General features: G+C 38.3%; 1 protein-coding gene across 9 annotated transcripts in view; it reads right to left on the bottom strand.

The window, feature by feature from the left end:
* PARD3 (par-3 family cell polarity regulator) overlaps nt 1-27,659 on the bottom strand; it is a 696,077-nt gene that overhangs the window by 283,071 nt on the left and 385,347 nt on the right. For all 9 annotated transcript variants that reach the window (XM_066386075.1, XM_066386074.1, XM_066386078.1 and 6 more), the window contains exons 11-14: nt 26,236-26,364; nt 23,626-23,664; nt 12,013-12,201; nt 9,581-9,751 (exon numbers count right to left, since the gene is read on the bottom strand). In XM_066386075.1, the coding sequence (XP_066242172.1) occupies nt 9,581-9,751; nt 12,013-12,201; nt 23,626-23,664; nt 26,236-26,364 (528 nt within the window). The remainder of the gene's footprint in view (nt 1-9,580; nt 9,752-12,012; nt 12,202-23,625; nt 23,665-26,235; nt 26,365-27,659) is intronic.

Here is a 27,659-nt window from a genome sequence, read left to right as displayed (position 1 = left end):
ATTAAGGGACACACTAGATCAACTCGATTTAACAGATATCTTCAGAACCTTTCACCCTAAAGTAGCAGAATATACATTCTTTTCAAGGGCTCATGGTACATTCTCTAGGATAGACTACATGGTAGGGCACAAAGGTGGTCTCAACAAATTTAAAAGGATTGAAATCATATCAAGCACTTTCTCTGATCACAATGGCATGAAACTAGAAATCAACCACAACAGAAAAACTGAAAAATACTCAAACACTTGGAAACTAAAAGCATGTTATTAAATAACAAATGGGTTAACAATGAGATCAAAGAAGAAATTTAAAAATACCTAGAAACGAATGATAATGAGCATACAACAACTCAAAATCTGTGGGACACAGCAAAAGCAGTACTGAGAGGAAAGTTCATAGCATTGCAGGCATACCTTAAGAAGCTAGAAAATGCTCAAATAAACAACTTAACACTGCACCTAAGGGAACAGTTCTTTTTTGTCTGTTTGTTTTTTTACAGAGACAGAGAGAGAGTCAGAGAGAGGGATAGACAGGGGCAGATAGACAGGAACAGAGAGAGATGAGAAGTATCAATCATTAGTTTTTCGTTGCACATTGCGACACCTTAGTTGTTCACTGATTGCTTTCTCATATGTGCCTTGACCGCAGGCCTATAGCAGACCGAATAAACCCTTGCTCGAGCCAGCAACCTTGGGTCCAAGCTGGTGAGCTTTTCCTCAAACCAGATAAACCTGCGCTCAATCTGGTGACCTTGGGGTCTCGAACCTGGGTCCTCAGCATTCCAGTCCGATGCGCTATCCACTGCGCCACCTCTTGGTCAAGCTAAGTGAACAGTTTTCATAAAAAGGTTGACTACCCCTGATCTAAAAGAACTAGAAAAAGAATAGCCAGTAAAGCCCAGAGGTAGTAGAAGGAAGGAAATAATGAAGACAAGAGCAGAAATAAATGACATAGAGGCTAAAGAAAACAATACAGAGGATCAATGAAACCAGGAGTTGGGTCTTTGAAAAGGTAAACAAGATCGATGAACCTTTAACCAGACTCACCAAGAAAAATAGAAAGAGGACTCAAATAAATAAAATTAGAAATGAGAGTGGAGAAATAACCACACTGACACAACAGAAATACAAAGGATTGTAAGAAAATACTGTGAAGAACTGAATGCCAAAAAATTAGACAACTAGAAAAAATGGACAAATTTTTTGAAATATATAATATTTAAAAAATCAATCGGGAAGAATCAGAAAACGTAAAGAAACCAATTACAACAAATGAAATCGAAACAGTTATCAAAAAACTCCCAACAAACAAAAGCCCGGGGACTGATGGCTTCACAAGTGAATTCTGACAAATATTCAAGGAAGAACTAACTCCTATTCTTCTCAAGCTATTTCAAAAACTTCAAGAGGAAGAAAGACTTCCAAGCTCCTTTTATGAGGTGAGCATAATTCTGATTCCAAAACTAGGCACAGAAACACAAAAAAAGGAAACTATAGGCCAATATCTTTGATGAATCTAGATGCTAAAATCCTCAACAAAATATTAGCCAACTGAATCCAGCAATATATGGAAAAAAATCATACACCATTATCAAGTGGAATTTATTCTGGGGAGTCAAGGCTAGTAAAATATTTGCAAATCAATTAATGTGATTCATCACATAATTAAAAGGAAGGAAAAAAACCACATGATAATTTCAACAGATGCAAAAAAAAAAAAAAAAAAAAATTTGATAAAATCCAGCACCCATTCATGACCAAAACTCTCAGCAAAGTGGAAATACAAGGAACATACCTCAACATGACCCACAGCCAACATCATACTCAATGGACAAAAATTAAAAGCAATCCCCTTAAGATCAGGAACAAGGCAGGGGTGCCCCCTTTCACCACTCTTATTCAACATAGTTCTGGAAGTTTTAGCCACAGCAATCAGACAAGAAGAAGAAATAAAAGGCATCTAAATTGGAAAAGAAGAAGTAAAACTATCATTATTTGCAGATGATATGATATTGTATATAGAAAACCCTAAAGTCTCAGTCAAAAAACTACTAGACCTGATAATTAAATTCAGCAATGTAGCAGGATATAAAATTAATACTCAGGATCGGAGGAATTTTTATACACCAACAATATACTGTCAGAAAGAGAAATTAAGGAAACAATCCCCTTCACTATTGCAACCAAAAAAATTAAGTATCTAGGAGTAAATTTTTTTTTTTTTTTTTTTTTCTGAAGCTGGAAACAGGGAGAGACAGTCAGACAGACTCCCGCATGCGCCCGACTGGGATCCACCCAGCACGCCCACCATGGGGCGAGGCTCTGCCTACCAGGGGGCGATGCTCTGCCCATCCTGGGCGTCGCCATGTTGCGACCAGAGCCACTCTAGCGCCTGAGGCAGAGGCCACAGAGCCATCCCCAGCGCCCGGGCCATCTTTGCTCCAATGGAGCCTTGGCTGCGGGAGGGGAAGAGAGAGACAGAGAGGAAAGTGCGGCGGAGGGGTGGAGAAGCAAATGGGCGCTTCTCCTATGTACCCTGGCCGGGAATCGAACCCGGGTCCTCCGCACGCTAGGCCGATGCTCTACCGCTGAGCCAACCGGCCAGGGCCTCTAGGAGTAAATTTAACCAAGGAAATTAAAAACTTGTACTCAGAAAATTATAAGACATTGATAAAAGAAATTAAGGAAGACACAAACAAGTGGAAGCATATACCGTGCTCATGGTTAGGAAGAATAAACATCATTAAAATGTCTATATTACCCAAAGCAATTTATAAATTCAATGCAATACCAATTAAAATACAAATGACATACTTCAAAGATATAGAACACATATTCCAAAAATTTATATAAAACCAAAACAGAACACGAATAGCCTCAGTAATCTTAAAAAGAAAGAATAAAGTGGGAGGTATCACACTTCCTGATATCAAGTTATACTACAAGGTCATTACACTCAAAACAGCCTGGTACTGGCATAAGAACAGGCATATAGATCAATGGAACAGAGCCGAGAACCCAGAAATAAACCCACAGCTCTATAATCAACTGATATTTGACAAAGGAGGTAAGAGTATACAATGGAGTGAAGACAGTCTCTTCAACAAATGGTGTTGGGAAAATTGAACAGCTACCTGCAAAAAAATGAAACTAGACCACCAACTTACACCATCCACAAAAATAAACTCAAAATGGATAAAAGACTTAAATGTAAGCCATGAAATCATAAGCATCTTAGAAGAAAACATAGGCAGTAAGCTCCTCGATATCTCTTGCAGTGATATACAGTGTGTCCGTAAAGTCATGGTGCACTTTTGACTGTTCACAGGAAAGCAACAAAAGATGATAGAAATGTGAAATCTGCACCAAATAAAAGGAAAACCCTTCCAGTTTCTGTAGGATGATGTGGCAGCATGTGCGCATGTGCAGATGATGAAGTAACACCATGTATACAGCGGAGCAGCACACGGCCATGCCAGTCGAAATGTGGACGGTACAGAGGAAAGTTCAGTGTGTTCTGTGGCTCCCTAAATTCGAATTTGTGACCAAAGTGCAACATGAATATCGGTGCGTTTATAACGAAGCACCTCCACATAGGAATAACATTACTCGGTGGGATAAGCAGTTGAAGGAAACAGGCAGTTTGGTAGAGAAACCCCGTACTGGTAGGCCATCAATCAGTGACTAGTCTGTAGAGGCTACGGGATAGCTACCTAAGGAGCCCTAAAAACTGTGCGTGAGCCCACATCGAACTGCACTGAACAGGTATGAAACTGGGAGAGTTTTCCTTTTATTTGGTGCAGATTTCACATTTCTGTCATCTTTTTTTGCTTTCCTGTGACCGGTCAAAAGTGCACCATGACTTTATGGACACACTGTATTTTGTCTAGTAAATATATCACTACCCTAACTTTGTTTGTTTTCATTTACATGAAATATCTTTTTCATCCCTTACTTTTTACCTGAAGTGGGTCTTTTGTAGGCAGCATATGTAAGAGTCTTATTTTCTTATCCATTCAGCCACCCTATGTCATTATTATTATCATTATTATTAATTTAAGAGAGAAAGGAAGAATGATCCATATGTTATTCCACTTATTTATGATTGAGTTGGCTGGTCCTTGTATGTGCCCTGACTGAAAATCAAAACCTCAACTTGGTGTATCAGGATGATACTCTAACCAACTGAGCTGTTCAGACAGGGCATGCTATGTCTTTAAACTGGAGCATTTAATCTGTTTGCATTTAAAGTAATGGCTAATAAATAAGTAGTTATTGCCATTTTTTAATTCATTCTTTTTAAAGTATCTTCTTTCTCTCTTGAAGAAGATCCTTTAATATACTGCTAACAAAAATTAGAGGATATTTTATTGCTTCATATTCATTTTGAAATATTACCTAATTTTGTGAGCAATATATTTATTGTAATACTTGTTTGATGATGTTGATGAACTCCAATAGCTTTTTCCTGTCTGGGAAGTAATTTATCTGTCCACTTCTATATGATAGCTTTGCTGGGTAGCGTAGTCTTGGTTGTAGGTCCTTGCTTTTCATCTCTTTGAATATACCTTTCCAATTCGTCTGGCCTGCAAAGTTTCTGTTGAAAAATCTGCTGACAGTCTTCTGGGAGCTCCCTTGTATGTAACTAACTGCTTTTCTCTTGATGCTTTTAAGATTCTCTTTATTTTCAACCTTTGGTATTTTACTTATGTCTTTGTATGGGCCTTTTTGGGTTTATATTGTTTGGGACTCTCAGTGCTTCCTGGACTTGTATGTCTATTTCCTTCACCCAGTTAAGGAAGTTTTCTATTATTATTTCTTCAACTAGGTTTTCAATTCCTTGTTCTCTCTTCTCCTTATGGTACCCTCATAATGCAAATGTTGGTATGCATGATGTTGTCCCAGAGGTCCCTAAATGTATTCTCATTTTTTGGATTCCTTTTTCTTATTGTTCTAACTGGGTGTTTTCTGCTATCTTAACTTCAAATCCCTAATTCACTTCTCTGCTTCATCTAACCTACTGTTGATTCCTTTTAATGTAGTCTTCATTTCAATAATTGTATTCTTCATTTCTGACTGTTTTTTTAAAATATTTTCTAGCTCTAGTTTTATGTTATCAATGAGCATCCATATAACCACTGTTTTGAACTCTGCATCTGGTAGATTAAAAATGTTTGAAATATACTTAAGTGAGAAAATCAGATCTGAGGAGCAAAGGAAATCCAGAATCACTATTAAAATGTTAATTAACTTTGTTACTGTTCTGATGGTTTAATTAGACATTCAGTGTCTACTAGTAACTAAGTTCTCTTTTTCTTTACAACTGTCAAACTTTCTAGGACTCCCTCCTCAGCATTCAGTTCTTGTTCATGTGTCTATCTTGGGTTGCAGCCCAGAGACACGGAAACAGGAACACTGCAGAGAGAGGAGGTCCCCACCATCTCAGAATTTATAGTTCCCACCAAAGAAAACCAAAATGGAAAGTAGGACAAAGTGGTAGCTGCTGGGTGACCGGGAAAACAAAGAACCAGGAGAATACTCTAGAGCAGTGGTCCCCAACCCTTTTTGGGCCACGGCCAGGTTTAATGTCAGAAAATATTTTCACGGACTGGCCTTTAGGGTGGGACAGATAAATGTATCACGTGACCGAGACAAGCATCAAGAGTGAGTCTTAGATGGATGTAACAGAGGGAATCTGGTCATTTTTTAAAAATGCAACCTTGTTCAGACTTAAATATAAGTAAAACAGAAATAATATAAGTTATTTATCCTTTCTCTGTGGACCGGTACCAAATGGCCCACGGACCGATACCGGTCCATGGCCCAGGGGTTGGGGACCACTGTTCTAGAGTTGTGATGGTGAACCTTTTTTATAAAAACCATCCACTTTTGCAGTGCTGGTCAACCTGGTCCCTCCCGCCCACTAGTGGGGGGGGGGGGGGAGAGAGACACACCAGGTTGACCAGCACTGCAATAGTGGGCGGTTTTTATAAAAAGGTTCGCCACCACACAGCTCTAGAGAGAGAAAACTGAAATCTACAGGCTGTCTGCTGGACAAGGAGCAGAACCCATTCGTGTGGGAGACCTGGAGGAAAACTGGGATTCTGCACATCTGAGATACTGCAGGTTGTGCAGAGAAGCTGGAGCAGAGGCTGCACAGGCTGCAGGGGCCACAGACACCAGGTTCTGTATGTCCTCATGGGCACTGGGGTAGAGACTGGCACCAGTCCCAGAGAGGATGGAAAGTTGGGAATGACATGGCCAATTTGTTGTTGTAGAACAATCTTCCCGACAGCAATGTAGAGAATGGAATGAGAGAGAGTGCCCAGCTACAGAGAAACCTCCAAGAGCAGTGACACAGAGCTCGAGAAAATGATGGGCAGGAACGTGGGCACTGCCGAGGGATGGAGAAGAGAGAGACGCTTCAGGCAGAAGCAGCAGAGAGAGTCAGGCTGTGGAGATAGATCAGGAGTGATCTCAGATCTCTGGCTTTGACAACTGAAGGAATGGTGGTGTCATTCATGGGAACACAAAGGTGACATGGGTGGACGAAAGATATCAAGGAGGAACTGGCTTTGGAGGAAAAAGCATAAAGAAACTTCAGTGGATCCTTCAATTAGGTGTCTAAGGAATATCTCAATGAATGCCTCCATGGTCACTTGGAACCAGAATTGAGTTCTGAGCTGGAAATAGGATTATGGCATCCATCACCACACAGTTGTTTTCTAAGGACCAGGAGATCACCCCTGGGGCATGTACAGGAAGAAGAAAAAGCACAGGAAGGGCCTTGAAGAACAATAACAATAAAAAAATAGGTATAAAAGAGGGAAGAGAAAAGGGCTAGAGGGAAGTAGAAGAAAAATGGAGAGAGCAGGCAGCAAACAGTTCAAGAACAAGGTGGTGTTCAAAGATTCCTGAAAGGTCAAGCAAACCAGATAGCAATGTCTTCCAGAGAAAATCTCGAAGGAGCCCTATAGGGGTAACTACTAGCGAAACGCAGGGTGAGTTGATACTTAGTATGGTGATGTGACAAGTTGTTTATTTTTAAAAGCTAAGATAATACACAGCCCTCCCCACATAGAAGGGCAAGGAAAGATGTGACAAAGTCCAGGAGAGTTTCTTGCACAAATTCTCACATTCTCCAGCTTGAAGTTTAATATGCAAATCCCTGACTTAGAGATCTGGTTGTACAATACAGTTTTGTGATAGCTCAAACACTGGACTTTCTGGCTGACTCACAGACCCAGAAGGTGAGAACATGAGCACTGTGTTTAGCTTGAGGTTCATTCATGACAAAACGCCTTATGCTTGTATAAATACTTACTGTAACATAATTGACACACACACTCGAGTTCATTCAAGGACATATTTTCCCAAAGGTAATACAAGTACAACAGCAGCAAAACCATGCCTTAAGCCTTGTGAGAAGCTGAATGTGGTTCTCCTATCTTCATGTAATTCTTTAGTTAAACCCTATAAGTACGAAAGGATTCTTGCTGGCATTATAAAGAAAGCACAACCTCATGGAAGATTTTTTTTTTTACATATATATTGTTTTATAAGCTTACTCTAGCCTAAGAAGTAGTAAAAACAAGCAATGTATGAATAGTGTCCTATGGAATATTAAAATATTAAAGTCTACTTACTGTCTATTGCAGCTGTTCCCTGACTTTAAGCATTTCATTCACTTAATTTCATATGCAAAAGTGAATGAGACACAGCTACTGCAGTGGGATTTCAATATTAAATCTTTTACAGAACAAGGGGTATAAAATCAGTGCTTTTCTCAGAACATCTTCAAGCTGGTACTGGTTTGTTTGGTACTGTCTGGGGGACACCAGGGATCACAGGCATCAGACAGACACACATCTGAATTCAGACCGCTGACTTTAGTACATTCCTCACATTTATGTCTCCCTATCACACCCGCTGCATCTGAAGGCAAGTTTGCAAAATGTTACTAATTTTAGTTTGTTTTGTACAGTCTGGGAGCAGTATAAGTTCTATGAGAGATGGACCACATCTGCTTACTCACCTCCATATCCCTGGGGTCTAACACTTGTTCTAAATACAGTGATTACTCAGTAAACATCTGTTTAATAAAATATGCACTGATTGAGGAACGCGAAATTACTCAGTTTCAGGAAAAAAACTAATAAAGCACAATGTCTTGTGAACTTACTGTTGAGAATTTTTCATGTAGCACTTTAAAGGGCTTTTGTGAAAAAGATCAGATAATGATTTTTCAACCCATAAAAACTATTATTCAAGAAAATGAATCCAGTAGTCTATTATGAGAGATTAGCACATATATTTATATTATAATTATGTGAATGTTTCTACACTACAGTTTTCTCCTCTAAGATTTTTAAGCTACAGTTATATTATTCTCTTATGAGGATAAATAATACTTTAGTTACTATTACTTCATTCTCTATTTGGAAATTAAAAATAAAACAAAAGTAAGTCAATGGTCAATGAGCTTTTGAAAACTGGCCACCTCTACCCCGACTGCCCACGAAGCTCAGGAGTACATTTTTATTGCAAAAGATGATGTGCTATCGGATCGGGTCAGTGATCATCACAACCTGAAAAACTTGCTTTATATACTTATTAAACAGGGATTTTAAAATTAAGAAAAACACAAACAATTTAGATAGCATCTTCAGTTCATAGAATCTGCTAGTAATTTTTTCTTAGTTGGACTTTAAAATGTGGGGATTTGAGCATCAGTGAAAACAAAAACTAATCTTTATATTTTCAACAAGTTTTGTTCTCTGTAAATTCTCAGGTCCCAACTATTTTCTATAGATGGTACATAATTTAAAATAGATTTATGAAAATTTTTTTCAGGTTCCAATACTAATGTTTTGATTATATGTAAAACTTCTTTTTAACTTTAATTTTAGATGACCTGCTAAAGAAGAATGTGTGTTTCTACTTAGTATGTTTTTGTTTATTTGGGAGGACACAATCCTACCTTTCCTACCCACCCCTAATTAAACAGTGTTGCATATATTCTGAACCAACCATGGTATTATAAAATAGTTATCACTGAAAAGCCAGGGCTCACGGGGAAACACTCAACTTCACAGTGAGGGAGAAAGTAGAGATGGGAGGCAGGCGTCCAGGCTCCCCCTTCTGACAGAGCCACAGGATAAACAGACTCTCCTTAGAGACTTAGTAAGAGGCATCTATTTTAGATTAACAAATGAACAACAACAGCTGGTTCCCTGTTTCTCCCTACTAGCGGCAACACTGCTGAACAAAAGAGACTCTGGTTCTGGGCAGGAAGGCGGGATCCTAGCTAAAGGTGCCTCTGTGATCCCCATCTCATCTGTGGAGTTCAGAACAAAAATGCTAATGCACAAATAGGAATATATTGACCATAGAATTAAGAAAACACAACACCAGTCACAGACAATATATTAGAAACAGAGCAAGCAAAGATCATTTCTAGTGTTCCCAGGTGAAGCCCCCAGACATGCTGTTCTCTGTCCACTGTTAGGACTGAAACTCAAGTCTTACTAGACTTTCAAACTGCTAGCAACTTTAGTCTTTTCACGTTTTTATTCGTTACCTCATTGCGTTTGCTTATCCGCCTCGCAACAATGAGCTGGATCATCCCCCGCTTGTTCCCTTCAGTGGACATGGACCTTCTGAGGGTTTCCATGGCGTCTTGGTTTGTCTTACCCAACAGGGACTCTCCATTCACTGCTATCAGCTGGTCGTTCACCCGAAGCCTTCCATCCTGAAAAGCAAACAGGTAAAAATAAGTGCTACTAAATAGCCTGTTATAACAAGAAGTTGCTAGCCTTTTAGTTAAAGAAAATAAAAACAAAGCAAAAATAAAAAATGGGGGTTGGGGGGCTTTAAGCCTCGTGGATTTGCTCAATTGAATACTAGCATAATAATGGCTGAGCAGTCACCATAGCTTTTGTCTATTTCAAACATTTATACATTTGAAAATCAGGTCATGATCATAATCTGTTTACCAAAATCGCTTACTAATTCAAATGACACAAAGTGATTACTTTCTTGCTTCTAGAGATCTATAACCGAAGACATGCAAACATTCAAGGCCATTGGACAAGCGCAGAGGGAGGGAAAAGCGCCCCCTTAACCAACAGCGAGGACGATTTCTCCAGGCTGGGAAACAGGATGTGTGATCCACAGGCAGGGAAGGAGAACAGCAAAGGTAAGCCTGTATTCTGCTCAGTGCCAGAAGCTAACTGCGTCTCTGCAGGGATTCCCTCATTTCACTAGCATAATTATGGGTTGTAAATCTTATGAGATGAAAAAAGATGGGGGTTGACTCCATGGACACATTCTCAAAATGAGAGATCACTGAGATTTATTCTAGTTGTTTGATCCTGGATGGAAATGTATGAAAAAAAAACAGAACAACAGTGATTTTAAGTGTTATAGGATATCAGAATATGCTGGCCCAAAGGACACCACGTTGACGTGGCATAAGAATGATTTCGAGGGGAAAGAAACTGAGAAAAGGCGGACACACCAATTGTTCACTGACCTCCCCTTTCTACCTAAACACAGGACATAAATTTCCTTCCATGAGGGTGCCCCCTGGACTGCCCAAAACCAGGAAAGGGAGGGCAATGCTTGGCCCCAGAGGGAGATGGCACAGAGATGAGTCTGCATAAGCAACCCTTAGAGAATAAACCTTATCGAGCATTTGTTCCCTCACATGTTTACCTTCTCCTAATTTACAACCGCTAGATCAGTGTTTTTCAACCAGTGTGCCTGAGACATGGTCAGGTGTGCCGTGGGGAAATTAAACATGGGTCCCAAACAACGGCCCGTGTGCCACATACGGCCCGTGGAGGCTATTTATCCGGTCCGCCGCCAGCCGCCTCCATCCGAACATAAACATTCCCCTCACAATCCCTCCAGCTATCAGCGTCAGGAAGAGTGGAGGCACAGGGAACGCTCACTGACCAATCACCTTCTAGGATTCATCCCAACCACTAGCGATGAACCAATAGTAGGCTGCCTCTCATCCACACCCAGGAAGGTCCCTGCTCGGGCTGCCACAGGGTAGTTGAAGCTGCTACTCCTCCCCATGGTCCCGATTTCTAAGCCTGGTCAGGACTGGAGGTAAATGTTGCCACCACTAGATGAAGCCTCAGCCTCAGCTGGTTATGTCTATCCTGAAGGTGTATATAGATATTTGACCTTTTTCTTTTCAAAAGAGGCCCCCGCAGAGGGTGATATACAATGCATCACAATGCATCCACAATGTTATCTAACTTTAAAGCTAAAGTTTGCTGATCTTCCCTTGGACAGTTTTTGGTTATCTGTTCCAAGGAGTTCCCCATTCTGGCCAACAAAGCTATTTTGACATTGCTCCCGTTTTTCAACCACATATCTATGTGAGCTGAGCTTCTCAAGCTTCGCTGTGATAAAAACTAAAAACAGAGAGAGACTGAGAACTGTTGAGGAAGAGCTTCATGTGTGTCTTTCTACCATTCCTGCCAGGATATCCCTTTTGTGTTCATTGAAACAGGCCCAGGTTTCACACTAAGTGAGTATAAATACATTTAGAAACTATATTATTAACTATATGTATAATATGTACTGTGTTAGAGTGTCATTTTGTGTCATTTAGGTAGATGGTGTGCCCCAGGATTTTGCAAATGTAAAAAATGTGCCATGGCTCAAAAAAGGTTGAAAATCGCTGTGCTAGAAGCCCAAACTTTTTTTCCTTTTTTTTTTTTTTTTAAACAATTCTCTCCACCATGTGTCCTTTGCTTAAATGGTACATGTACTTCCAAGTCTCGTGGCCTCTTCAGTTTTCACTTCTTTCCATTGGAACCTCAGTACACATAAAATTTAAATATATATTGGCTTCAACAAAATGTGTAGCCTTTTCATCTGTGAATCTGTCTTTGGTCAGTTTAATTCACAGGCCTCAACCTCCTCTGCAGTGTGTACGTTTCCAAAACAGGTTCAGGGTCAGAATGAAACATTTTAGTTAATAGCTGTGCTTACTTTAGATGCTGCCCCTCCATTGATGATGGACTTGACAAAGATTCCCAGGTCCGCATGGTTCTCCTTCGACCGGTTGCCTTTGACACTAACCCCGAGACCTGCTGATCCCGAATCGTTCAATGGAACTTCAAATGTCAGAAATTCCCGGGTGCCATCCGGTGTGAGCACAATGTCCTCGTCTTCAGCTTTCTAACAGGGAACAAAATTGCAGAACACGTTATACTCCTGAGCTGCTCTCTCCCAGAAGAGTTTAAAAACTGCTCGTGAGCAGCTGCCAATCACAATAGGCGTAGACTCCACCCATGTTCCATGACGACAAGACCCAGGCTTCCCCGCACATCTGCACGGTGCCAGATGACGCCAGGGGACCAGCTGTTCATGTTTTCATGCACTATTTGTTTCAATATTGAGACAACTGAAGCAGATTTACAGGGAGATGGGGGAAACAGAGGAAAACTGAAAACACATAAATCCCTAGAGTTTGGAATTTTGGGGGGGGGTTGGGGGTGGACGGGTCTGTCTATAGAGACAAAACTTAGGTTTCTGGTTGTGAGTATGTGAAACAAGTATGTGACACATCCTGAACTATTTATCAATGACTGCACTATTTTCAGAATGAACAAGTGGAACCTACTCTTGCCCCACCTCACATATTTTCTTAACCACAGAAGAACAGGACCAGCAGGAAACAAAATACATGTAATTCATCTGTTTTTTGTTGTTTTTATTTTTGCATTAGGAATTTTCGATGTGATTAATAGTTGTATGTTGACGAGGGGGGCATCATCTTATTCACAAAACAGTAACACATCCTGATGACAAAAAGCAAGCAGGAAGAGGCAGTCCTTTTCAGAGAGCCACTAGCAAATGTTCACCTTCGGCACTGGTGAGACAAAGCTGCGAAAAACCCCACCAGAGGGAACGTTTTCGCAGCACCACACCATACATGATACAGATGGAGAGTGTCATTCAAGCAGTATTGCTTAATTAATTAATTGCATAGGCAAAGCTTTTGATTTCATAATTGCAGTCTTCAAGTCACAAAAGACTGTTTTAGCACACAACCTATTTTAAGTTAGACAAACTCTTACCCATCGTAACACAGCAAGGAAGAAATACAAGCTTCAAGGATACATTGCCTGGGTGCAGTGAAATGACAGACCATCAATAAAATCATACACCGCAGGAGGAAGCCGCTTGCCTCCTACGCTACTCCCTATCCATCTTGGGTAAGCCCACTCTCGGCCAAAGACTTCCATCACTTAATCTCTACCCTGGTCACTTCCCACGAGCAAGGCCAGAATTCTTTTTGAAATTCAGTGTTTCCAACCACATAATGGACACATAGCACGAGCTCTTCAAATCACACCCAAATACCTCATCTCGCACCTGTTTCTACTCCTCTTCCCCAAGTTGGAACTCTGTGAGTCTAGCACCCACCCCATCACTCAAGCTAATATTGTCAAATTATAATTGAAGAATGGTGAAATACTGTGGTATAAAGTTAGGCTGCAATAGAACACATCCTTTATAGCAGGGGTCCCCAAACTTTTTACACAGGGGGCCAGTTCACTGTCCTTCAGACCGTTGGAGGGCTGCCACATACAGTGCTCCTCTCACTGACCACCAATGAAAGAGGTGCTCGTACAGGAAGTGCAGCGGGGAGCCAGATAAATGGACTCATGGGGCCGCGTGCGGCCCGCGGGCCATAGTTTGGGGACACCTGTTTTATAGATTGTGCTTTTCAAAATGCTTCAATTACACACATGAAAGCAGGCTAGTGCCTAGGTAAATTCCATTTATTTTTTCATTGTTTCCAAAGAATTTTTTAAAAATCTTCTAATATACCAATCAAAATCAGCATAAATATAAAATAATTTTTTAAAGGAATTTAGGATTTAACATACAATCTGAAATATCTCAACTGAGTGAAATCATTTTTGGAAGAAGAGAATTTACCAGTAAGAGATTTTTTTTTTAGAATATGTTACTAGAAAAGATATGCTACCTTGACAATGGCATCTGAAGGGAGTGTCAGTCTTGTGGGACTATGTCCTTACCTTGTGGGGTGGACATTGACTGCAGTTAAGGTCAGATTTGCTTGGTGTAGAAAACTCACACATCTTGCATTAGAGGTATCCAGTGTGTGAGTAGTTTGTTCCTACTAATTTCTCTATTATAATTTACTGATTTCTCTCTTACTCCCTCTCCACAGAAGTAATATTTTTATTGCCGAGGTCATGAAAAATTAATAACAAAATATGAACAATCTCATAACAAAAGAAAAAAAGATGTGAATGAGTAATTCATTATAGATGAATTGTCCAAAAAATAAGGTTCAGTCTCACTTGCAACAAAAGACATGCAATCAATAAAAATTATTAGATTGCTATAAAATTTTTTATTAAGTAATGATATCCAAGAATGCAGGGAGTGTGGTAAAATGGGCACTTTCTTCCCTGCCTTCCCTGCTGATGAACATATAAAAAGGTACATTATTAATGGAAGCCAGTTTAATAATTTTGCTTATTGCTTAATCCAGAAATATAACTTTTAGTAATAAGTCATTAAAAAAACTAAATGTGGTTGTTATTATAATAGCTAAAAATTAAAAAAAAAAAGTCACAGGTACGATATCAAGTATATTAAGATATATCTAACACAATAAAATACCATTCAACTATTTAAGTGTCTTTAAAAAAACATTTAGTGAGATAAAAAAAAATATGACTATGAAATCAGGTTTCATGCCCATGGGCTTTCACAGTCTCCAGTACTTCCCACCTACCATTAGCCTTGATATCTTATTTCTCAATTTTTTTTAAGTGAGAAGTGAGCAAGAGAGAAACAGACAGACAGACAAGAATGGAGAGAGATGAGAAGCATCAATCATCAGTTTTTCATTGCGATACCTTAGTTGTTCATTGATTCCTTTCTCATATGTGTCTTGACCAGGGGGCTCCAGCCAAGCCAGAGATCCTCTGTATGTGAGATGAATCTTTATGCATGTTGTGATGATATTTTAAGGTTAATTATTCTTATTGTCAAAGTTAGAAATGTCATATCTGGCTTTACTGTGCTTTTGTTCTAATTCAAATAGTGGATGCAAAATAAGTAAAAATTTAAAATGTATTCTTTGCTAACACAAATATTGAAAATAACTTTCATCCAGTTATTAATCTGTGCTGTTAAGCTAAAAAAACTTATCCAATCAAAGAAATGTTCCACAAACCCTTGCTCTTCAAAAATGAAAAACAGCTCTAGCCAGTTGGCTTAGTGGTAGAGTGTTAGCCTGGCGTGTGGAAGTCCTGAGTTCAATTTCTGGTCAGGGCACACAGGAGAAGTGACCATCAACTTCTCCACCCTTCCTCTTCTCTATCTCTCTCTTCTCCTCCCACAGCCATGGCTAGAATGGTTTGAGCAAGCTGGCCCCAGGCGCTAAGGACAGCACCACAGCCTTGCCTCAGGTGCTGCAATATCTCGGTTGCCAAGCAATGGAGCAGCAGCCCCAGATGGGCAAAGCAGCGGCCCCAGAGGGGGCTTGTTAGGTGGATCCTGGTCCAGGTGCATGCGGGAGTCTGTCTTTCTGCCTCCCTGCCTCCCACCTCTCACTTAATAAAAAAAGAAAGGAAAAAAGAAAGAAAAAGAAACATAACCTAAAGACCTGTTTCAGAAAAAGGGAGACTAAAAAGACAAAATTAAATCCCAAACATAACCCTGAGGTGAAGTCTGGATCAGATTTTAACTCTTAATGCCTTCATCCATCCCTCCATCCATTCATTTCTGCATGCTATCAAAACATTAACTGAAATAACATAACATAGCACTGTTAAATCCACGTTCATTTTGCGATTTGGAATTAACTATAATGTGATCACTTAAGAAAATGTCTTTGTTCTTAGTATACACATACTAAAAATATTTACAGATAAAGGGAAATTATGTCATCGATATATTATCAATTCAGAAAAAAGTAATATATAGTGGGAAGGAAAGGAGAAAAAAGTGGGGGAGGAAGAAATAGAAGACAATTTTCTCTCAAGTGTGGGAAAATATTAACAATCAGATAATATGGATGAAGGAAGTGTACACTGGGGTTCTTTTTAAAACTTTTGTGAAAATTGTGCCATTTCAGAATAACTAATACCTACTAATTAAGAATAGTTTTTCTATATCTAGTACAATTTTTATTTTTAAATCAGAAATTAAACTACCAACATAATATTTAAAATAAACTGAGTTCAAAAGCAAAGAACACACTAAATTTTAAAGATATCTATTTTATCACTATACCACTAATGGGCAATAAAAAATAACTAAGATATATTTCCCAAGGGAAAACACACCAGACAGTAAGAAATTCTTATCTTACTATAGTAATAGTAAGCAAATGCAATCCTTAAACATTCACAGATTCACCATACGAAGTCATTACTATTTTTTGTAAGCTAACAAAAATATTGATCTATTCCAATTTTGGAATAAGATTGTTTTTAAATAAGTTTGAAATATTTGAATTATGTCAGTTTAGTTCATTAAATTACAAGCTTAAGATAACTAGAAGCATTTAAAGCACTAGCAGTAGCCCACATTATATAAAATTCTTTACAAGGACAGCAACATTAAGATCAATAAATTTAGTGTCTGACAGTATAAATTTTCAACAAAACCTTAAAGTATAAAATTCTGTATACTTTCATCTATGTTCTCTAAATATCAGAGTTAATATGGATTACAGGCCTAACAAGTGTCTGATGATGAGTTTATCCCAAAGAATTTATACGAAGTTTTGAGAAAGATGTAATGACTCGTACTTCACTCCCCCAGTAGGCTCCCCATTTGTTTCAACTCAACTATTTTCTTTTTTTCCTCCAGCTTTACTAAACTATAATTGACAAATGCCACTGTGTTCATTTAAGGTACACAATATGCTGATCTGATAGACTTATTTATTGAAGAATGATTCCCACAAAAGCATTAACTAATACCTCCTTCAAATCACATAATTACCTTTTCCTGTGTGTGCCGTGAGACTATTTAAGATCTATTTTTCGGTAGGTATATATTCCAACATTTGTAATTATAATTACTATTAAATGCCCAGAACTTATGCATCTTATAACTGTAAGTTTATTATCTTTGACCAACATCTCCCCTTTCCCTCCAATCCCCAGACCTTGGGAACAACCATTTTATTCTGTTTCTATGAGTTTGGCTTATCCAGATTTCACATGTAAGTAATATCAGACAATATTTGCCTTTCTCTGTCTGACTTATTTTACTTGGCATAACACCCTTAAAGTTGAATCATGTTGCAAATAGCAGGATTTCCTTCTTTCTTGTGGCTGAATAGGGTTTCACGCTTTATTATATGCGGCTGAAGTGTCTGTTTGTCGCCAATAGCTTATTGGTTGCTTGCGTAACTGTACTAGCCAATGGGGTGAAGTTGCCACGGCATTCAAATAGTCCCGCCTTCTAGAATGCCACCTCACAAATTGAGGTTAAAGATTGGAGCAATTATTATGCTGTTAAGAAATCTTAACACCAGAAGGGGTCTTTGCAATGGTACAAGACTAGAGGTTCTCCAATTGAAAAATAATGTCATAATAGCTAAGTCTTTGACTTGCTCCTCTAAAGGTGAAATACATGTCATTCCAAGAATTGATTTGGCTCCATCTCAAACAAGGTTGCCGTTTCAATTGAGACGTAGACAATTTCCTGTAAAACTTGCCTTTGCTATGACCATCAATAAGTCTCAGGGCCAAACGCTTAAGCATGTTGGCATTTTTTTACTTGAGCCTGCATTTGGACACGGTCAACTTTATGTTGCCTGTTCAAGAGTTCGTGAAAGAACGGATGTAAAATTAAAAATAATTGATGGTCCTCTGCAAGGCGAGCTTACAAATGATGGAAAGATCTACACAAGAAATGTTGTGTACAAAGAGATCTTTGACATGTGAATTAACATTTTATTTAAATCACCTTTATTTATTGAGCTAGCGGTGGCTCTAAGAAATGTACCACCAGTGGTTTCCTTCATTGCACTCTACTTTAAGCAATTAAGCAAGTAGAAGGGGGAAACCCCATGGGGCACTAAGCAAAGGGGCATCCTCGCTGCCTGCCCTGGGTAATTCAGTTTGAATTAGCAGACACCTTTGCACAAATCATTTTAATTACAATTTATAATATCTAGAACAGCGGTCATTTCGTATGACCGCCGGGCTTTCTAGTTGTACATATGCACACACTACATGTTCTTCATCAATTCATCTGTTGATGTATACTTAAGCTGCCCCTGCTGTTCTGAATAATGCTACAACAAAAATGGGAGTGCAGCTATCTCTTTGGAGATCTTGATTTCATTCCCTCCCGATATATACTCAGAAGTGGAATTGCTAGTGCACATTTTTAATTTTATGAGGGGCCTTCATATCGTTTTCCAGTGGCCACACCACTTACATTTCTACAAACAGTGCACATGTGTTCCCTTTCTCCATATCCTGACCAACACTTGTCATCTCATGTTTTTGATGGGAGTCATCCTAACAGATATGAGATGATATCTTGTGGTTTATGTTTTTATTTCCCTGATGATTAGTGATGTTGAGCACCCATACATAACCTGTTGGACATCAGTATGCATTTTTTCACATCCTTAGGCAATTTTTTAACTAGATACATTTTCTGTCTAGTGAGTTGTAAGAGTTCTCTATAGATTTTAGATATTAACCTCCTTTCAGATATACGATTTGCAAATATTTATTTTCTCCTACTCCATAGGTTGCCTTTTAATTTTGTTGCTTTCTCTGTTGTACAGAAGCTTCTATATTTAATTTAGTCCCACTTATGTTTTCTTTTGTTGCCTTTGCTTTGGTGTCAAATCAAAAACCAAACAAACAAACAAAAAACATTGCCAAGATAAATCCAAGTCAAAGAGCTAACCTATTGTGTTTTCTTGTAGGAGTTTTACAGATTCAGCTCTTACATTCAAATCTTTACCCATTTTTTAGTTGAATTTTGTATGTGGCGTAAAATCGGGGCCAGGTTCACTTATTTGCACACAGTAGTCAAGTTTTCCCAACACTGTGTTATGAAGAGACTGTCCTTCACATCCCCTTCCCACTTGACTGTATATTCTTGCTCTTTTCTCATAGGTTAATTGACCACATATGCATGGGCTTACTTCTGGGCTCTCTATTGTTTCCTTGACCTATGTGTTTGTTTTTATGCCAATACGATACTGTTTCTCTTTGTTTTGTTTTGTTTTCAATTTTTCCACTGATTTGAGAGAGAAGAGAGTGCACAAGTGGGACAGAGAGAGAGAGAAGTATCAACTCATTGTTTCACTTAGTTGTTCCATTTAGTTTTGCTCTCATTGGCTGCTAATCATATGTGCCCTGAATAGGTATCAAACCCATGACCTTGGCAGGCAGGGATGACGCTCTATCTACTGAAACACCTGGCCAGAGCCAAAATACCACACTGTTTCAATTACTATAGCCTTGTAACAGGATGAAATCAGGTAGTGTGATGCCTCCAGCTTTGTTGTTCTTTGCTTTGGCAATTTAGATTCTTCTGTAGTTCCATGTAAATTTTAGGATTTATTTTTTTCTATTTTTGTGAAAAATGCCACTGGAATCCTAAAAGAGATTGCAGTAATTCTGTAGATCACTTTGGGTAGAACGAACATTTTAATATTATTTATTTTTCAAATCCAGGCACATGGAATACCTTTCCCTTTATGTGCGTCCTCTTCAACTTCTTTCATCTCTGTCTTAGGTTTTCAGCATACAAATCTTTCACCTGCTTGGTTAAATTTATTCTTAAGTATTTATTTCACCCTTTCTTCAGTTATTGCAAATAGCATTGATTTCTTGATTTCTTCAACTGTTTTCTCAGTTAACGAGGCAGAGGTCAATATGGTAGCATTACTTGATATACTAAGACAGTTAAATGAAGCTATTATTGAGCATGCTCACAGCCCTGCTCACTACTCATTTAATCTTTAAATCAAAGTTATAACTGTGTGAAGTTAGCCTCAAGATGACTCCAGATCTTCAGGAAGGTTCTTCCCAATGTATTCCTGTGGTTTCTGTAGAGAGAACCTATTAACTCTGTAATTCATTTTGACATAATATCTCAGCATGTAGTAAGTATATCTTATCTCTATACTCCAGATTCATCTCTAACCTATATTTTCTAAAGCTCTACTTTTATCCAATAGCCTTCTTTAACACACAATTCTATTCTTAGGTGGAAGCTGAAGCATTCTTGGAGGGCTTACCTCCTAAGCAGGGTTGCATTGGTCCTATTTGAAACCCTAGGATGAAACGGGTACTTTGGGAAGGGAAGGCCAGTAACTTGTAGGTGACTCTACAACATCATTCTAATGTGCATTTTAGGTGACACCTTGGAGGGTGTTTTTGAACAAGAATAATATATTTAAATTCGTAAACTCCAAATAAAACAGATTGCCCTCCACAATATGGGTGGGACTCATCCAAAGGTTTAAGGCTTGAACAAGATAGAAAGACAGTACTCTCTGAGCAAGACGGGGGCCCTGTCAAACAGGTGACTTTGGTCTTGATATGCACCACTGGCTCTATTGGGGTGAAAAGCCTGCCAGCCTTTGGAATGGAGCTGGAACAGGGCTGCCCAGGGTCTTGAGCCTCACTAGCCTCCACAATCACATAAGCTAACTCATGTTACTAGAGTTCTTTCCTTATATACATACATACTATGAGTGTCAATTCTCTGCAGAGCCCTAACACTTCCATGAATGTCTGTCCAAGCTGGACATCCACATACGCTTGCTCAGTATCAAGTGAATCAGCGTTTCCAAGGTGAAGGAGCTTGTTCAGGATGTGAAGCAAAGGCCCTGAAATTTTGTGAATAATTCAGCCTTTTGTCCTATTTTCATAGGTAACCCTAAAACCAGAGTTCCTCATCTCCCATTCTCATCAATTAATACATTTAAAAGGTGCACAGAAAACTTACATCACAAAAGTTCAAAAGGTCTATCAGCTATGGATACCTGCTCATCCACCTTAATATGTTTCTTAAATTTCTCAGACTAAATCAGTTTATGAGTCATTGTGACAATCATCCAATAAAACAAAATAATTTAGCATTAGGACATGTCTGTTCTCAAGGTGTTTACCATCCCATGACAGATCAAATCATGCCAGAGAATTTCAAGACTTAAGTTAATGATACATTATTGGCATGGCAGAGACCCGAGATGTCAATTTTTTTTAATTAAAAGTTTAACATGAAGGCTTTAATAGCCCCAAATGGTACCACAGACAGAGCACAGACGTAAGGATATATTTAAAAAAGAAAACATTTGAAAGGAGACTCTATGCTTTTTGAATTTACTTGGAAAACTCTCATCAGAAAATAATTCCATTTGTAATTGGAAATTGGGGCAACAGGCATATGTAGAGTTTGTCTTTGGTCAAGGTGACCGAATTGTCATTTGCTCGGGCGTGCTGTCATGGCCACACAGGGCCGTGGTGAGGAGTGGGCCGGATGGCTCATGTAGTTCTTGGTGGGCTAAATCCAGCATTTATAGCCTATGCTGCTTCCCACCTTAGAGATGGAGCAGTTCAGGGCTAATCATCAATGTTCTCACTAGAACGGACTATACATTTTGAAAGAACATCCCTATCTTTATAGCTTATAGTGTCATTTCCTATCTCAGGCTGTCTTAAGCATTAACAGACGTAGTTTCTGTATGAAATCATTACATTTTCCAAAAAGTTCTATGGTACTGAGATTCTAACAAAAAAGCAGTGGTCTTTACCCAAGGGTCACACTGCAAAACACTTCCCCCCATCTGGCATGTACCTTGTAACTACTGCATGGCTTGGTTATAGCTATACAGAAATATACACAAACCCACGCACTCACACATAAACCATTCGCCACCCATTATTTACCTAATGACATCTTGGGTTACACAACATACACTGTCTAAAGTTAACAGAGATTTGTTTCATCATATGTTTTAGTACATTCTGTTTTAGGTTCAATTTCATAATCAACTGGGATTTATTTTAGTGTACAGTGAGAAAAAAAGAAATCCCACTTTTTAAAGTGAATGGCCAATTGTTTTAAACATTAAAACACCATACTTGACTGCCATTTTGAAATACCACCTCTCACATGTATACACACAGCAGGTGTCTATTTCTTCCATCGCTAACATGTAACAATATCATGTTATTTCAATATGTTAGCTTTACATCACTTTTGGCCATCATTATTGTCCTTTAAAATAGTATAAATTCACTTTTATGCCCATGGTATTCTATACAATCAATTTGTTCAAGTTCCCTCCCCTTTCAGCTCACGCTCCATCCCCCGACACACACCACTGTGATTCTTATTAGCTGCCTCCAAACTACTGACTTGAGAAAACAAAAATTAGGACTGTGAATTTTTTACAGCTCACATAACTTTTGAACATATAAACATTCTCAAGGTTGTTTCCTGATTTTTCTTGGAGGTCTGATTTGCCATCCACCTTTGTAATTATGAAATATTTGACAATAACACTCTATTTGTATGCTTATTAGGTTCAAAGTTGTTTACAAATGTGTAAAGAAAAATCAAACCTGTTGGTAATTATGATATTCACACTCTTCATAGTCATACCTTTTCTTTTTCCCTTTGGTCTACTTAATGTGACCATTTTTGTAAAACACATATGAGCATCATCCATGTGGATATGGTTCTGTTAAATTTTCTTTCTCTTGACAAGAGTTTAGGAATAACATGTCTTACACTATGTTCGATGAATAAGAGGACCTAACTGTTAGAATGACCACCTGATGATACTATATGTTAACAGAAACACTCTCTGTCTCTTCCCCCTGCAGTCCATTTACACCAAATAGTACTTTCAGAGACAGACATGGTAATTCCCTATGTTAGTATTGCCGGCTAGAACTCAACTTCTTCGTCTACCTTCAGTCTGTATTAGGGTCTGTCTTCTAAACAGGACACAACCAGATCTGCATTTTAATCTATCCAGCGGGTACTTATTTTTATTAAAAAATACTACCCCCTTAGAATATGCTATAATAAATATAATACTTAAAAGACTCATTAAGACCACTACTGTAGTTAAATTGCTAACATATTTTATTGTCCCTGATGATGATATCTTCTTATTTTGATGCTCCCTTTCCTATTTTTTCTGTGCCTAAATCAAGTTTTTCTTTTTTCTTTTTCTTTTTTCCCCACTTTGTAGCCACTTACAGCACTTCACACCTCGTGAAATCCTTTATGTGTACACTATACAAGGCTCACCAAATCTAGGTCCCACTTATTATGCAGGTAAATAGAAAACTAATCTAATCTCCCCACCCCTTTTTATTATTTAATCACTGTCTGACAAGAATAATCATGAAATAGTCTATGCCTGGGATAAAAGCTGTAAGTCATCTGACGATAAGACCACTCCCACTCTGGAATTTGATAAACTTATGTAATATCTACATGGGCCAGGACAAGGGAGGACAAGTGCACTTCATATTTAATCAGTACTTAGTTAGTTCCATTTATTTCTCAAAAATCTCTGCATTCTACGAAAGACAAAGCTCTTACCGTGTCTTTGGAAATCTGCATCTGACTGGGCTCAGCATTCTAGAAGAATTGAAGAAAAACATAAATACAGACTGACCAAAGCCACCTTCAACACACAGGGACACAAAGCTTTACTTTAAAAAAAAAACTTTTTCTGGTTTCTAAAATCCACAACCTATAGAAAAGGTAATTATATTCTGGCTGAGGCATAACTCTGCCTTCCAAACATTCACTCATAAACTTATATTTTCTTGGGTGGATGTTACGTTTTAAGACATTTTTCTAGATGTAAGTTGTTACTTGCTCAATCATATACATTGTCAATTTATCATATGGAGAAAAACATCTTATCAAATGGCTTTTCTATTTGCAGCAAGCACTGTGGCTAATGTGTTGTTAATTTTCACAACTAAATCTAAGCTAGAAGGTACACTGTAATTTGATAGCTAGACCAGATAATAAGTGTGAACCACAAGGGTTATACTTTTAAAATATGACATATGTTTTAAGTGTGATTTTTTTTCATGTATTACAGAGTAGCTTTACTTACACAGATCATCACAAGGTTGATTTATTTTAAAATATACATAGTGATAAAAAGTATTTCATTTTAGACACCAAATAAACATAGAGGCACCCCAAACAGAGGAAAAAAGTTTGGTAATTGGATTCCAAGATGAATGTAAATGCCCCCTTCAAGTTGTCAGAATGTTTCTTCTAAATCTCCACAAGGAGCTGCAGTACACGACCAATGACTGGCGGCCTCCTGGCACGCTCCTTGAGGAAAAGCACCCGAGCAGTGGAAGGGGCAAACAGAAGCCTAAAGATAAAAATTGGAAAAGACGAGCCCGAATAACCGTGAGTGGGCTCGGTGTTGGCTCTGCCTCGGGAAAGGTGGAGGAAGGGCCATGTCTCAGCATGGCAATCCAGAAATGCTGTTGCCCAAGTTCACACGTACTAAGGAAGCATGAACACTGTACCACATCATATCTCCATCTTGGCTTTGTTCTACATGCTAATTTACAACTCAATAAATATCTCCAGATTTAGAATCAGGTGGCATTTTAAGCACAGAATTGGTTAACAGTGTATGTGCATGTTAGGGGGAGGGGACAATGCCTTAAACCTTTTAAAATAGAAGTTAAGCACACTTTATAATTTTTCAAAATCTACTTAAAAGTGTTCAGTTTTCACCTTTATCAAAATCTGAGCCTGACCAGGCGGTGGTGCAGTAGATAGAGCATCGGATTGGGATGCAGAGGACCCAGGTTCGAGGCTCCGAGGTCGCCAGCTTGAGCACGGGCTCATCTGGTTTGAGCAAAGCTCACCAGCTTGACTCAAGGTCGCTGGCTCAATCCCCATGGTCAAGGCACATACGAGAAAGCAATCAATGAACAACTAAGGTGTCGCAACAAAAAACGAATGATTGATGCTCCTCATCTCTCTCCGTTCCTGTCTGTCTGTCCCTGTCTGTCCCTCTCTCTGACTTTCTCTCTGCCTCTGTAAAAACAATAAAATAAATAAATGTTTAAAAAAAATCTGAAATTTCCACAAAAATCACAGAGAGCTGTATATGTGTTAGTAACTATGGGATGGGATGTTCTCAAAACTCAAATTTATCTAGCTTATCATAAAAAGAACATCTTATTCACCAGGACATTCATCTTTGGAGTTTAAGAGATTTAGGGCTATCAGGCAAATGTGGGACCAGTGGCCCTAAAACTTTGCCCCACTAGTGTATACAAACTGGTTTTCTTAAAATAAAGCTAAAGGCTAGCTGAAAGAGATGTCAAATGTTGTACAATGACCCAAACCAGAATCTGGTTTGAAATATTTAAAATACCACTGACACTTGAAGGAAAACTTTTCTCACTACATCAAAAGAGAAGGGTGATTCCTCCAATTACACTGTTTTTATACATAAATGAAACATAGCACTTTTTGCAGAAAAGCACATAGAACTATGTCAATGTAATATACCTATTTCCTTTTAACCGATATTAGACAAATATGCCTATCTAATATTTAGATGCATTGATAAACGCATAAAAAGTGAAAAACTGTTTATAAACAAATGCCTTTCCATTTGACTTACGACATTCAAAATAATGACATATATTGGTAACTAATGGCCATGTGGGTTACTGCCACTCTGATCTTTTTATTTTTAATAACAATATTTAATAAGGAATTCTTTTTCATACAAAAAAGCAAGCATCTTTACTTGGCTGAGGGACACAGGCTATGAAAATCTGCAACGGGCAGAGGTGTCACTCACGTGTAGTAGGGAAGGTGGCATGCTTTCAATGGTAGCCTTTGAAATGACAGTCTTAAAATAATTGCTGTCTCTGTATTCACTCAACCCATCTGAAATCACTCAGTGGTCCACATGTACTGTTCTAAAAGAGAACCCCGCTCTCTGATTTTTAAACACCCCTACACTCCATGTGGTAGGTATCTATTTCCAACACTGAGTAAAGATAAAAGAAGAATGCTTGTATTAAGTGAAGGCTGAAAGACATTTAAATATAAAAATCGCTTGGGCAATGTCTCAGTAGACACTGGCCTTCAAGGAGTCAGTCCCAGACGCATGTGCATCAGAAATCTTTCAGCTGCTCTAAATGTACACACCAGTTCCCTCGGGTGGAAGGCATCTTCTTGGCGAAAGACCAGGAGGCTCACAGTCCCCTCCATCTTGGTGCTTCTCAGCAGGGATACGACTTGCTCTTGGGACTTGCCGGCTAAATCCACTCCATTTACCTAAAACAAGTAAGAAGTTTTCAGCTGAGACCATGTGCCAACAGATATCAGAAGAAAAGATATTCATTCTAGAACTGAACCTGTCAGCTAAAGAACGTCACTCATTTCATAGTACAGTCTACAGGACCCGGTAACCGCTAGGCTGTTGTGGCAAACAGAGAAATGCAGATCAGGTATCTAGCCGTGAGATAGGAAGGAGGAAATCTTTCAGTACTTATCAATAAACCAATAGCTACAGCCATCAGAGCAATAGAAAGAAACAAGTGATAAACAAATAGAGCTAAACTGCCAAGTTAGCACAAAATTGGCTAGCTCGGAACTGATTCCGTGATGGCCTTGTGTGGCACAGTTGTCTTACACCAAAATTAAAAAGTGCCTTTTATAGGAGGAAGTAAAAAATACACTAAAAATATTTTGGTATAAATATTTTAACTTTCAGTGAAGTTTTACTAAAAATTATGAAAATAAGCTTTTTATCCCCAAAAGGCTAGCATTAAAGAAGAATATCTACAAAGTAATCATAATATTTGGGGGGCAATAGCAGTATTTCACATCTTTATATTTTTTAATATGTTAAGAGAATTCTGCCAAAGTAAGACACTAGAAATAACCAATTCCTGGGAATTGCATAATTTTTATTTTGCACAAAATAAAAAAAACTATCAGAAAGCACCATATATTTAACAGAAATGAGAGTAGAATTTGCTTTTAAAAAATACTCTATCTTATTTTCTTTAGACCAAAATAACATTTTATTCAAGGCAATTAATTTTATTTAAGTATATTTAAACTCTGATAGCAACATCTTCCTGGAGTCAGAAAATGTTTTGGAACCTTCCCCCTCTAAAAAACAGCTTACACTGCTCAACACACTACTATTACAGGCTCACAGAAAACAGAGAAAAAACAACAAGTTAAAAGGAAGCAAAAAAAATTCTAAATAATAAAAATGTCTCTTGATCTTTTTTTCTGTATGCTTCCAGCTATACAGACACCCAGAAAACACAACACACAGAATTACTGATACTATATAAATACTAGATAATTAGATTTAAAACATATAAAATGTAGTTTCAATTTTAAGAGAAAGCTAATAGCTATAGAAAATAAAACCTAACTGAAAAAATACAGGTTGCAGGCCCTTCCTATTGCTAAAAAAAAATTTAAAAAAAAATCTTTGTAATGTGTTGAAAGTAAAGCAAATGTGATAAAAGACTCAAAAATAAAGTAAGGATCTTTAGAAGGAAAGAGGTTGGAGGGGCAGATTGAAGGAGAGAAGGAGGTCTGGGACAAAA

The sequence above is a fragment of the Saccopteryx leptura genome, chromosome 5 (assembly GCF_036850995.1).
Source record: "Saccopteryx leptura isolate mSacLep1 chromosome 5, mSacLep1_pri_phased_curated, whole genome shotgun sequence".
NCBI classification, from domain to species: domain Eukaryota; kingdom Metazoa; phylum Chordata; class Mammalia; order Chiroptera; family Emballonuridae; genus Saccopteryx; species Saccopteryx leptura.
This window is presented reverse-complemented; position numbering and strand designations above follow the sequence as displayed.